Source organism: Gopherus flavomarginatus, chromosome 5 (genome assembly GCF_025201925.1).
Source record: "Gopherus flavomarginatus isolate rGopFla2 chromosome 5, rGopFla2.mat.asm, whole genome shotgun sequence".
In the NCBI taxonomy this organism is placed as follows: Eukaryota; Metazoa; Chordata; order Testudines; family Testudinidae; genus Gopherus; species Gopherus flavomarginatus.
The window spans coordinates 27,271,350-27,283,580 of record NC_066621.1 but is presented as its reverse complement, the minus strand read 5'-3'; the positions used below and the strand labels follow the sequence as shown (position 1 = coordinate 27,283,580).

Sequence of the window (12,231 nt, the reverse complement as noted above, 5' to 3'; positions counted from 1 at the left end):
ATAGTCTTAGCAACGTGGCTTTTACCAGCAAGGCTTTTTTGTGGCTAGAGAATGGTACAAAAACTATAGCAGTGTTAAAATATAGTGTCATAATTGTTAACTAGTGGCTGTGAGAGACATATATTAGGGAATGTTTTGCACTATTTATCTACCAGCAGCTCATTTTATATTCATTGCAGTAAATTAATTCCAGATTCAAGTAATATACATAAGGTCCACTGCTGCCAGAGATTCAAGTCAAAATTAAAGCATTCATCAGTCTATAATTTAACTATTTGTTTCAAGGCAGTAACTGTTACAAAACCAGCATGCTTAATTTCAAAGAAGATTGAAGCACATACTTCTAGCATATGCAAAAGTCAGTGAAGTGACACACTGACATCAATCTATGAATATTCCCAAATGAATAACAAATAGGAACAATTTACCTACCTGCAGGGCCTCCACTTCCTGTAACCAATCTTTGGCCTTCTGTACAGCATCTTTCAGAGCAATACCATTTGGGAGATAGGCAGGAATCTCCTCTATCTCCTTGACTGCTGCCGCAAGACTGTTTACTGACTGTCGTGGTCTATGTAAACGATACACACAGCCTACTCAAAATGTGATACAAAGTAGTTCATTTTAGCTTTGTTATTCAAAGGCTGGGGAGAAATCTCAAACTACAAAACAAATTGAACTGCATGAGGGATGAACCCTACACGCACAATTCTAAGAATGAGACTACATTCTTACCACTAAAAAACTATGCTGTTCAAGGAGCTGTTTCAAAGGGAGGAAGGTATGCCCAAAACTACCAGTGAATTTAGGTCTTGGTAACATGACTAGAGTTTTAACAACAATAATTTATGGCACAATACCTAATTATTGGCTATCAAGTAAGTCATTACTGCAGTGACATTTGGGAGTGCGAACATTTTGATTTATAAATAATTCATTTAAAAAACTGGTATTTTTGTAATAGTTACATTCAAGCTAAAACTAGGCACAATTTAAGAAAAGGATCCCACATCCATGCCCCTCCACAAATATCATTCACTACACAAGCGAGAAAGGGCTGTTGGACTTATTCCTCTCACTTAAAAAAAAAAAAATTAAAAATTTTTTATGCCTGAAAAAGGTGAGCAATATGGATCTCAGACTAGGGAAAAGTAGACAAGAGACCACTAGCCAGTGACTTAAATGCCAACTTGGATCATTGTGGCTAGGAATGTAAAGGTGTAAGACTCGAAGTTACCCAGAGTACTGTAAATGAGTTCCTGTCCCAGAGCTCACTTTTTCTTTTTCTTTTTTTTTTTAAAAAGGGACTGAGCAGAGATTGTTTATAAGCAGCATGGAATTGTTTGTCTACACATCATCCAATATTACAAAGTTCCATGCAATACCGGCTACAAACTAAGGAATGATACATTAGTATATTCATGCACTCATAAAAATGAAGAGAAAAACAAAGGCAAGAAGGCCAGGACCACATGTGAACTGCCTGCTTTTTGGGTTACCAAGTGAAAGATGCAACACTAATTGCACCTATTCCCAAACTCTAAAATTCAGCGTCTACCTGGCCTTTATCAGATTTCTGGCCTTGTCATCCCAGTGTTCAGACACAGTAAGAAGTTCTTGCAGTTTAGCCATTGCTTTCTCAACTGCTGAATGAGGAGTCAGTCCAACACCTGAGTCTATGAGTCGTCTCATATCATCCAAAGTAAGGGAGCTTTGATCCAAGCAAGCTTGCTGTACATCTTCCAGCCAGCGTGCCTGCTCCAGACGGATCCGCAGTTCTGCTAGCTGTGGAAGATCAACATCAAACTCAAAGCTGACATTCAATAGCTCCTGCAGTTCTGCAGCACTGGGCATTTCTTCAGAGAGAAGTTTCTGGCTATGCTGTTGGAAAGCTTCCACACGATTAAGAAGATCCTGAAACACACAACAGTAACTATTAAAACAAAAAGGAGAAAACCATTGTCAAAGCTTAAAGCTCATATACCCAACAGCACTGCAATCTTAGCTGTTCTGTTAGTTAAAGCACTGCTAGCAGAATTTACTGGCAAACAGCTCACTAAGGCCATGTCTATATGTACAGTGTTGCAGTGGCACAGGTGTACTAAACAGCGGCGCCACTGCAGCATGTGTGGTGAAGACGCTCTATGCCATCAGGCGCTCTCCCATCAGCATAAAAAAACCACCCTTGCGAGCAGCAGGAGCTATACTGGCAACATAGCTTGTTCACACAAGTGCGTATGCTGGTGTAACTTATGTCATTGAGGGGTGGTATATTCACACCCCTAGGTGACATAAGTTATAACAAACTATAGTGTAGGCATAGTGTATGATGCAAGGGATGCACAAGGAAAATTTACCTTGAAATGCTCATTCTCTTAATACCTTGAGATTTAGAATATTTTCATAAATAGTTTATCAGCAACACTAAACAGAACATGAGTCCTTCCACTTGTGAATTCCTGTTCTAGACTAGCTGTTCAACTGTATGTAGTCTTAAGAACATTTTATTGCTATCTTTATTATTTTAAGTGTTTTAGTTCCTCCTCGTTCTCTTTAGAGCTCCCCAAGTTACCTTCAGTAATGGAGTCTGACAGAGGACACAGGGTAGAGCATATAGCTGTCTTACAAACAACCGAAGCTCATTCACAGTCAGCTGATTTGGGGATTTTCCTCCACCAGAACGATATCTGCAATTACATATAGGCATTTTCAGATTGTCAGATGTCACTAAAACATACTCCAACATTTAAAGTTTTAAGTCTACCCATGAATTTTCAGAAACTTTATCTCAGAGATTATACATGAAAATCACGATCTTCAAAAGCATCTAAGTGACTTAGGACTTGTCTATATGCAAAACTGACTGGAAAAAATGGTTACTCACCTTTTCTTGAACATTGTTCTTCGAGATGTATTACTCATGTCCATTCCATTGTAGGTGTGCATGTGCCCACATGTGCGGTCGGAGACATTTACATTAGCAGTATCCATAGGGCTGGCTGTGGCGCCCTCTGGAGTGCCACGCTCATTCCATGGTTTATCAGGCGCTGCCAGCCCTCCGCCCTCTCAGTTTCTTCTTTTTGATAACTCCAACAGAGGGGCAGGAGGGCGAGTAATAGAATGGACATGAGCAACACATCTTGAAGAACAGTTTTTTCTTCTTCGCATGCTTGTTCACATCGATTCCACTGTAGGTGACTTACAAGCAGAATCCTCAGGAGGTGGGCTTGGAGTTAGAATCATAGAATATTAGGGTTGGAAGAGACCTCAGGAGGTCATCTAGTCGACTCCCCCACTCAAAGCAGGACCAACACCAACTAAATCATCCCAGCCAACGCTGTGTCAAGCCAGGCCTTAAAAACTTCTAAGGAGGGAGATTCCACCACCTCCCTAGGTAATGACCCTTCGCCACAATCCTAATCAAATTGTGTTTCCTAATATGCAATCTAGACCTCCTTCACTGCAACTTGAGACCATTGCTTCTTGTTCTATCATCTGCTATCACTGAGAAAAGCCTAGCTCCATCCTCTTTGGAACCCCACTTCAGGTAATTGAAGGCTACTATCAAATCCCTCCTCACCTCAGTTCCCTCAGCCTCTCCTCATAAGTCATGTGCCCCAGCCCTCTAATCATTTTCGTTGCCCTCCGCTGGACTCTCTCCAATTTGTCCACATCCCTTCTGTAGTGAGAGAATAATCACTTCCCTCAATCTGCTGACAATTCTCCTACTAATATAGCCCAATATGCTGTTGGCCTTCTTGGCAACAAGGGCACACTACTGACTCATATCCACCCTCTCATCCACTGTAATCCCCAGGTCCTTTGCTGCAGAACTGCTGCTTAGCCAGTCGGTCCCCAGCCTGTAGTGATGCATGGGATTCTTCCTTCCTAAGTGCAGAACTCTGCACTTTCCTTATTTAACCTCAGATTTCTTTTGGTTCAATCCTCCAATTTGTCAAGGTCACTCTGAACCCTATTCCTACCCTCCAGCTTATCTACCTCTCCTCCTAGTTTAGTGTCATCCGCAAAATTTATTGCATCATCCAGATCATTAATAAAGATGTTGAAGAAAACCGGTCCCAGGACTGACCCCTGGTGCACTCTGCTTGATATCGGCTGCCAAATAGACATCGAGCCATTGATCATTACTTGCTGAGCCCAACAATCTAGCCAGCTTTCTATCCACTTTATAGTCCATTCATCCAATTCATACTTTTCTAACCTGCCAGCAAGAATACCGTGGGAGACCGTATCAAGGGCTTTGCTAAAGTCAAGATATATTACATCTACCACTTTCCCCATATCCACAGAGCCAGTTATCTCATCATAGAAGGCAATCAGGTTGGTCAGGCATGACGTGCCCTTGGTGAATCCCTGTTGACTGTTCCTGATCATCTTCCTCTCCTCAAGTGCTTCAAAATGGATTCCTTGAGGACCTGCTCCATGATTTTGCCGGGGACTGAAGTGAGGCTGCCCGTTTGTAGTCTGGATTCTCTTTTTTCCCTTTTTAAAATGTGGGCACTGTATTTGCCTTTTTCCAATCGTCCGGGACCTCCCCCGATTGCTACGAATTTTCAAAGATCATGGCCAATGTCTCTGCAATCACATCAGCGAACTCCCTCAGCATTCTTGGATGCATTAGATCTGCATGGACTTGTGCATGTCTAGTTTTTCTAAATAGTCTTTAACCTGTTCTATCATCACTGAGGGCTTCTCACCTCCTCCCCATGCTGTGTTGCCCAGTGCAGCAGTCTGGGAGCTGACCTCGTCTGTGAAGACCGAGGCAAAAAAAGCATTGACTACTTCAGCTTTTTCCACATCATGTCACTATGTTGCTTCCCCCATTCAGTAAGGATCCCACACTTTCCCTGACCACCTTCTTGTTGCTAACATACCTATAGAAACCTTTCTTGTTACTCTTCACATCCCTTGCTAGCTGCAATTCTAATTGTGCCTTGGCCTTCCTGATTACACCCCTGCATGCTCTAGCAATATCTTTATACGCCTTCCTAGTCATCTGTCCAAATTTCCAGTTCTTGTAAGCTTCCTTTTTGAGTTTAAGCTCACTGAAGATTTCACTGTTAAGTCAAGCTGGTTGCCTGCCATATTTGCTATTCTTTCTGCACTTCGGGATGGTTTGTTCCTGCGCCCTCAATAAGGCTTCTTTAAAATACTGCCAGCTCTGTTCCTGCACCCTCAATAAGGCTTCTTTAAAATACAGCCAGCTCTGTTTGTTCCTGCGCTCTCAATAAGGCTTCTTTAAAATAAAAGAGTTCAGTCTTGCATATTAGAGCACAGCTCTGCCAAAACCAGCATTATCTTGAGCTTTCTGGGTCAGTGCAACAAATTTCTTGGATCAGCACTAGAGCGAAGAAGGCTTCTGAGGACACCTGCACCCTAGTCAAGGGAGCTGTCATGATGGCCAGCCGGTGCACCTTTGCCAGCTCATAACAGTAGCGGATGGAGGCCGTGGTCCAGGACGAGATTCTCTGGGTAGACATAAGGCAACCCTTCATCCTGTCTATGACAGCAACAAATAATCGTGTAGACTTATGGAATGGCTTTGTTCTATCTATAGAAGGCCAAAGCCCTTCTGATGTCCAGGGTATGCAGCCTGCATTCCTCATCTGTAGGATGAGGCTCTGGACAAAGGATATATCTTGACCATTATGGAACTGGAAGATGACCTTAGGTAGAAAGACTAGATGCGGACACAGCTGGACAATGTCCTTATAGAAGATCGTATAAGGCGGTTCCGACATGAGCGCCCTGATATCGGATACCCTACAGGCCGAAGTTATAGCGACTAAGAAGACCTTCCATGAGAGAAGCGGGAGGGAGCAGGAAGCCCATGGCTCAAACAGGGGCCCCCCATGAGCCTTGACAGCACAAGATTCAGGTCCCAAGTGAAAACCATTTTTTCCACTTACCTGGTGAGGTGCAGGGGTGAGGCCTGAAAGGCTCTCGCTTCTGGTTCCAAGTGCCCGGTGCATGCCAGGCGTGACCCGCTCCAGGGACAGTGTCAGGTGGGGAGTTTGACTGGGGCAGTACACCTGTCAAACTGTAATGCAGGTGTCCTAAGGCGAGCTCAGGGAGGACAGAAACCTCCTGTGGAGTAGAAGGGCAAAAGTTTGCTTGATCTTGATTTTCAGTATGAATACAGACCGTGAAAGCAAGGCCTCATGATCCTTCTGACTTTTTGGGTATTAAAGCAGGAGGTGTCAGAAAGTTACCATAGGGATAACTGGCTTGTGGCGGCCAAGCATTCGTAGCGACGAGTGGGACAGGTTAGTTTTACCCTACTGATGGTGTGTTGTTGCAGCAGTAATCCTGCTCAGTACGAGAGGAACCGCAGATTCAGACATTTGGTGTATGTGCTTGGCTGAGGAGCCAATGGGGCGAAGCTACCATTTGAGGGATTATTACTGAAAGCCTGTAAGTCAGAATACCCCCTAAACGATATGGTCATGGGAGAAACCCAGGGTTGTGACTTCAATCCTCGAGGGGGCCATTTAGGAAACCGGGGTAAAAATCTGTCTGCGGATTGGTCCTGCTTTGAGCAGGGGGTTGGACTATATGACCTCCTGAGGTCCCTTCCAACCCTGATATTCTAGGATTCTATGATATGTGGGTAAAGGCACTCCAGACCTTTCAGGAATCACGCCATCATGGGATGGGCGAAGACCGACCAACCTTGAAGCAGAGGGCTGAATGCTGAAATGGACACCAGGTGTACCCTGACCAAAGATAGCGCCAAGCCCTGGAACTTATGGTGCAGCAAACAGCCCAGGATGTCTTGCAGCGGGGCCTATTCCACACAAATGTGACAATCTGAGGCCCAACATGTGAACCACTTCCACTTTGCCACGTAGGCAGCCCTAGTGGAGGGTTTCATGCTGCCCAGCAGGACCTGCTGGACACCAGTGGAAAAACGCCACTCATCCCCACTTAACCATGCAGTAACCAGGCTGTCAAGTGGAGCGCCAGCAGGTTTGAACACAGCAGATTGCCATGGTTCTGCCGAAGAGGCAGCTTCTGAAAGACTCAGCAGCATGCTGAATCAGTGCTGATGAAGCCACACTAGGGCTATGAGGATGACTGTTCCTTTGTCTTGCTTCACCTTCAGCAGGACCTTGTGGATTAACGGCACCTACGGGAAGGTGTACATCAGCGCTCCCGACCATGGAGTCAGGCAGGCCTCCAACAGGGAGCCCTTGTCCCTGCCCTGCAGAGAACAGAACATGTGGCACTTCCTGTTCTGCCAAGATGTGAATAGCTCCAAATGGGGAGACCCCCACATGCGGAAGATTAGGCTGACCACTTCCAGGTGGAGCAACCATTCGTGGTGTGACAAGAAGGTCCTGATGGGGCAATATACCAGGATGTTCCTGGTGGGTGGTTACAGATGAATGGTGTGCTGCACACAAATGTCCCAGAGGCTGAGCGCTTCCCGACAAAGGGTCGAAGACCTGGCGCTGCCTGTCTGTTGATGCAACGCATTGCGGCAGTATTGTCCATCAAGACCTGCACCATGCCTTGCCCTTCAGGTGGGGCAAGAAAGCCTGACAGGCCAGACAAACTGTTCTGAGCTCCCAACATCAATATGAAGCACTAGAACAGCTTGTAACCAGTGGCCCTGGGTGTTGAGCTCGTCCAGATGGTCTCCCCAGCCCATATCCGAGGCGGCCAATATGAGGGTGAGCAACGGAGATGGGGATACGAAGGGAACTCCTTGCAGCACCGACTTGGGATCCTGCCACCAGCCCAGAAACAAGAAGATGTGGCTCAGCGCCGTGACCACTTGGTCCAGGAAGTGCCAGCTGGGGATGTAGACTGAGGCCAGCCGTGCTTGCAGAGGTGTCAGATGAAGTTGGGCATGGCTAACCACATACATGCACAAAGCCATTGGCTCATCGGTTGCAGGCACGTGTGGGCCATGGTGCCGGTTGCTCTTTATGTGGGAGATCAAGTCCACCATGGGCTGAAACCACGCTTCTGGAAGGAAGGGGCCCTGGCTTGTGTGGAATTGAAAACCGTTCCAATAAACTCTATGCTTTGGAATGGCGTTAACGTAGTCTTCTTTGTGTTTGTTAACAGGCCCAGGTTGCTGCAGGTGGAACTCATCAGACTGAGGCTACTTTGCACCTGCTCCAGAGATCTACCCTTGATGAGTCAGTCATCGAGATACGGAAAGATCTGGACACCTCGACACATCAGGTAAGCCGCTACCAGTGCCACGCATTTCGTGAACACCCTGGGGGCCGAAGACAGGCCAAAGGGTAGTGCCGTGAACTGGAAGTGGCAGCTGGCCACAATGAAACGCAGGAAACGTCTGTGTCCCAGGAATATGGAGACATGAAATTAAGCATCCTTTAAGTCGAGAGTGGCGTACAAGTCCCCTGGATCCAAGGAAGAGATGATGGAGGCCACGGTGACTATGCGGAAATTCCACTTCTTGAGAGACTTGTTGAGGCCATGCAGGTCCAGAAGGGTTCTGAGGCCCCTTTGGCCTTCGGGATTAGGAAATAGTGGGAGTAGAATCCTCTTTCTTGCATGCCCTGAGGAACCTCCTCCACAGCTTCCAAGCCCAGGAGCTTCTCGACTCCTGAACAAGGAGTTGCTCATGAGAAGGGTTCCTGAAGAGAGACAGGGGGAGGAAGGGAGGGACGGCCAAAAATTGCAGGGTTTAGCCCCAAGCTACTATGTCCAGAAGGCAGCGGTCTGACGTAACCAGCAACCAGGCTGAGCGGTAGGGTAAAAGGCGGTTAAGAAAAAGGTAGGAAGGATCTGGGCAGGTGGCAGGTGCGTTGCTCCCAAGTACACCTTGAAAACGAGCGCTTCTGGCCCCTCGGTTCTTCTCCTGGGCAGGCTGCGCAGGAGATTGGGATGATGAAGGGCGGCAGCAGCTAAACTCGACGTCTCTTTTCTTTGCAGGCCCTTGTTGAGGCTGCCACTGTCAAGGTGGCAGAGGAGACTGGAATGGCTGTCTCGACGCCTGAGGAGTGTGCATCCCCAGCGAGCGGAGGGTAGCCTGCATGTCTTTTAGGCATGCAGTTGAGCATCTGTTTGGTCAGAAAAAGGGCCAGCACCGTGAAACGGGCGGTCCTGAATAGAGGCCTGCGTCTCCTGGGACAGTGCAGCAGTCTGAAGCCAGGAACTGTGCCGCACGACAACTGCTAAGGGTACCACCCAGGCAGCTGAATCGACTGTGTCCCAGACCATTTGGAGGGAGCACAGAGTCGCTGCAGTACCCTCCTCCACCAGAGTTGCAAACTCTGGGCTATATCCTGAGACATGGAGTTCTTGAACTTCAGGAGAGAGTCCCACAAGTTAAAGTTCTAGTGAAACAAGAGAGCCTGGGTGTTCCCCACCCGAAACTAGAGGCTGGCCTTAGAATGAAATCTTGCAATCAAACAAATCCAGCCTCGTGGGCTCCTTATTCTTAGGGGTGGAACTGGTAAGCCCCTGTTTATCCCTCGTTGGCCGCATCACCTTCATATTGGTGCACATAACAAAATTCTTGTGGTGGGTGTGAGGCCGAGTTCTGTGTGGGAGAGGGCTCATGGCTGAGGCAGGGGGTAGGCGTGCAGGTGTGTGAGGTCCTTGGTTGGGGATACAGGCTCTGGGGTGGGACCAGAGATGAGGGGCTCAGGGCTGAGGCAGAGGGTGAAGGCTCCAGCTGGCAGTGCAGACTCTGGGGTTGAGCTAGGGATGAGGGGTCAGGGTTGGATCAGAGGGCTGAGGTGCAGGGGGTGAGGGCTCTGGCTGAGGGAGCGGGCTAGGGATGAGGGGCTTGAGGTGCAGGAGGGTGCTCCAAGACTATGGCGATGAGGAGGACTCCCCCCCAGCTCTCTCCCCCCACAGCAGCACATGAGCTGTGGGGGACAGGCACTTCTCTTTGCCACAGCAGCTCCAGGGCTGGGGCTATGGCATAGGTGCCCCCACTCCCTCTCGGCAGGCCTGGGCCGAGGCTAGGTTCAGGCTTCCCCTCCCCGGGCAGGTCCAGGGCTGAGGGAGGGGCACCCCGGCTGCAGCAGGTCCGGGCTGGGTTCCCTGAACACCTACGCGGGGCTAAATAGGTTGCTTACAAGGAACTTAGGTGGGTGCATAAATACTCAAACCCTTACACAGTACTTTGTTCTCACTCTCTTAGAGGTGGGCAGCGTGGAGGATAGGGTTTGCCAGATGGTCCTGGCAATTTTCAGGACCCACTCAGGAGTGCGACGTGGGCTGGAATGGACGCTAAGAGCACATTAAACAATGTCTCCATCTGCTCCTTCATCTCCTCCACCTTGATTCCACCCTACGGAGCAGTGCCAGATGATCCCTGAAATTGTCTGGTGGGCTAGCTGTGGAGGGGCCCCCACCACCTCATCTGGAGAGGATGATGATGATTGGACCACTAGGGGAGGTCCGGCAGTGTCCTCACTCACTGGGAAGGGCTTGAGGTTGAGAAGGAACTGAGAGGGAAATGCCCCTGCATGCTGAAGAGGTAGAGAACAACTGAATCTGGCAAGAACAGGGCTGAGATTGCCAAGAAAGACCACATTCTTAAGAGGTGCTAGGCACAGAGCACTCATGCAAACACATTCCAGAAGGGTGAGACCAGAACACCTCAATACCAACATATTCCCTAAAGAGAACAGGAACACGCTGACCCATTCTAAATAACAGGACAGGATGACAATGTGATGGATAGAGATGTTTTGATCGAATCAATATGTACAAGGTAATGGGTGGTAACAACCCATGTCAGGGGGCAGGTAACTAATCACATCAGAGGGGCAACATGTAATTTGTTTGTATTGATGTATAAAATGAAGCCTCAAAGAAGTGTCTCTGTCTGGCCTAGGGAGGAATGGAAAGTCCCACTGTTCACTGAGCTGGTCTATTGTCACGGGCATACATTTGTTAGTGTACCTGTAACCACTGAACTGGGGCATTAGCACCATACTTCATTGGAAATAAAACTGACCTGGTGCCTTCACTATTAAACCAAGTCTTGTGGTCTTACTGGGCAGTTCGATGGAAGCCTGCTGTACGGGCTCTGTGGCCAGAGCCACTGCAGCACGTAAAAATAACATGCACACAGCCAAACATCTAACAATAGTATTGTCCATCAATATCTGAAGAAGTTCCTCACCTTGTGCAATAAGAATGGTTCTTCAAGGTTTGCCCCCCATGGGTGCTCCACGGTAGGTGTGCCTCCGTCTCTGCGCTGCTGATCAGTAGCACTGTCCATTGGGCCCGCACATGCACAGTCTCTCCTCGTGTTGCACCACGAGGCCAGCCAGCACACATGGGCTAATCATCCTCAGTTCCTTCTCTACCAAAGAGTCATAAGCAAGAACTCGGAGGAGGGCAGGTAGTGGAGCAGTTACTATGGGGACATACATCTCAAAGAACCATCATTACTGCACAAGGTGAGTAACTTCAAGTGTGTCCCTCTGGGGGCTCCACTATAGGTGACTCCCGACCAGTACCACTCTTGGAGGACTGGGACTTCAGAGTCGGGTTAGTCACAGGTGATAGTACTGTGGAATCAGAGGCAGAGTCCCCGGTGATTGCATAATGTTCTGTGAAGGTGTGGACTAATGCCCACAATGACGCTCCGCAGATCTCTGAGATGGGGATGCCATTAAAGAAGGCGACAGATGAGGAGATCCATCTCATGCAATCTGTATGGATAGAATCTGTGGGAGTCATGTTATGAATTTGGTAGCACTGCCTGATGCAAATCGAGACCCGCTTAAAGAGCCTTTGGGCTGATATCACTAAGCCCCTGGATCTTTCTGCCATAGAGAGGAAGAGTCTAGGGCAGGGGTGGCCAACCTGTGGCTCTGGAGCCACATGCGGCTCTTCAGAATTTAGTATGCAGCTCCTCGTATAGGCACCGACTCTGGGGCTGGAGCTACAGGTGCCAACTTTCCAGTCTGCCAGGGTGTGCTCACTGCTCAACCCTTGGCTCTGCAACAGGCCCTGCCCCCACTCCACCCCTTCCAATCCCCTCCCAAGTCTGCTATGCCCTCATTCCTCCTCCCCAGAGCCTCCTACATGCCACGAAACAGCTGATCAGGAGGTGGGGGAGGGAGAGGGAGGCGCTGACTGGTGAGGCTGCCGGCGGGTGGGAGGGGAACTGTGGCTTTTTGGCAATGTACACTGGCAAATTCTGGCTCCCTCTCAGGCTCAGGTTGGCCACCCCTGGTCTAGGGGACTTCCCAAACGCGAGAT

General features: G+C 48.4%; 1 protein-coding gene across 3 annotated transcripts in view; it reads right to left on the bottom strand.

Moving 5' to 3' along the window:
- The window catches only part of KDM5B (lysine demethylase 5B), a 207,948-nt gene that overhangs the window by 74,442 nt on the left and 121,275 nt on the right, over positions 1 to 12,231 (bottom strand). For all 3 annotated transcript variants that reach the window (XM_050956074.1, XM_050956076.1, XM_050956075.1), the window contains 3 exons: positions 2,573 to 2,687; positions 1,559 to 1,914; positions 433 to 571 (listed from right to left, as the gene is read on the bottom strand). In XM_050956074.1, the coding sequence (XP_050812031.1) occupies positions 433 to 571; positions 1,559 to 1,914; positions 2,573 to 2,687 (610 nt within the window). The remainder of the gene's footprint in view (positions 1 to 432; positions 572 to 1,558; positions 1,915 to 2,572; positions 2,688 to 12,231) is intronic.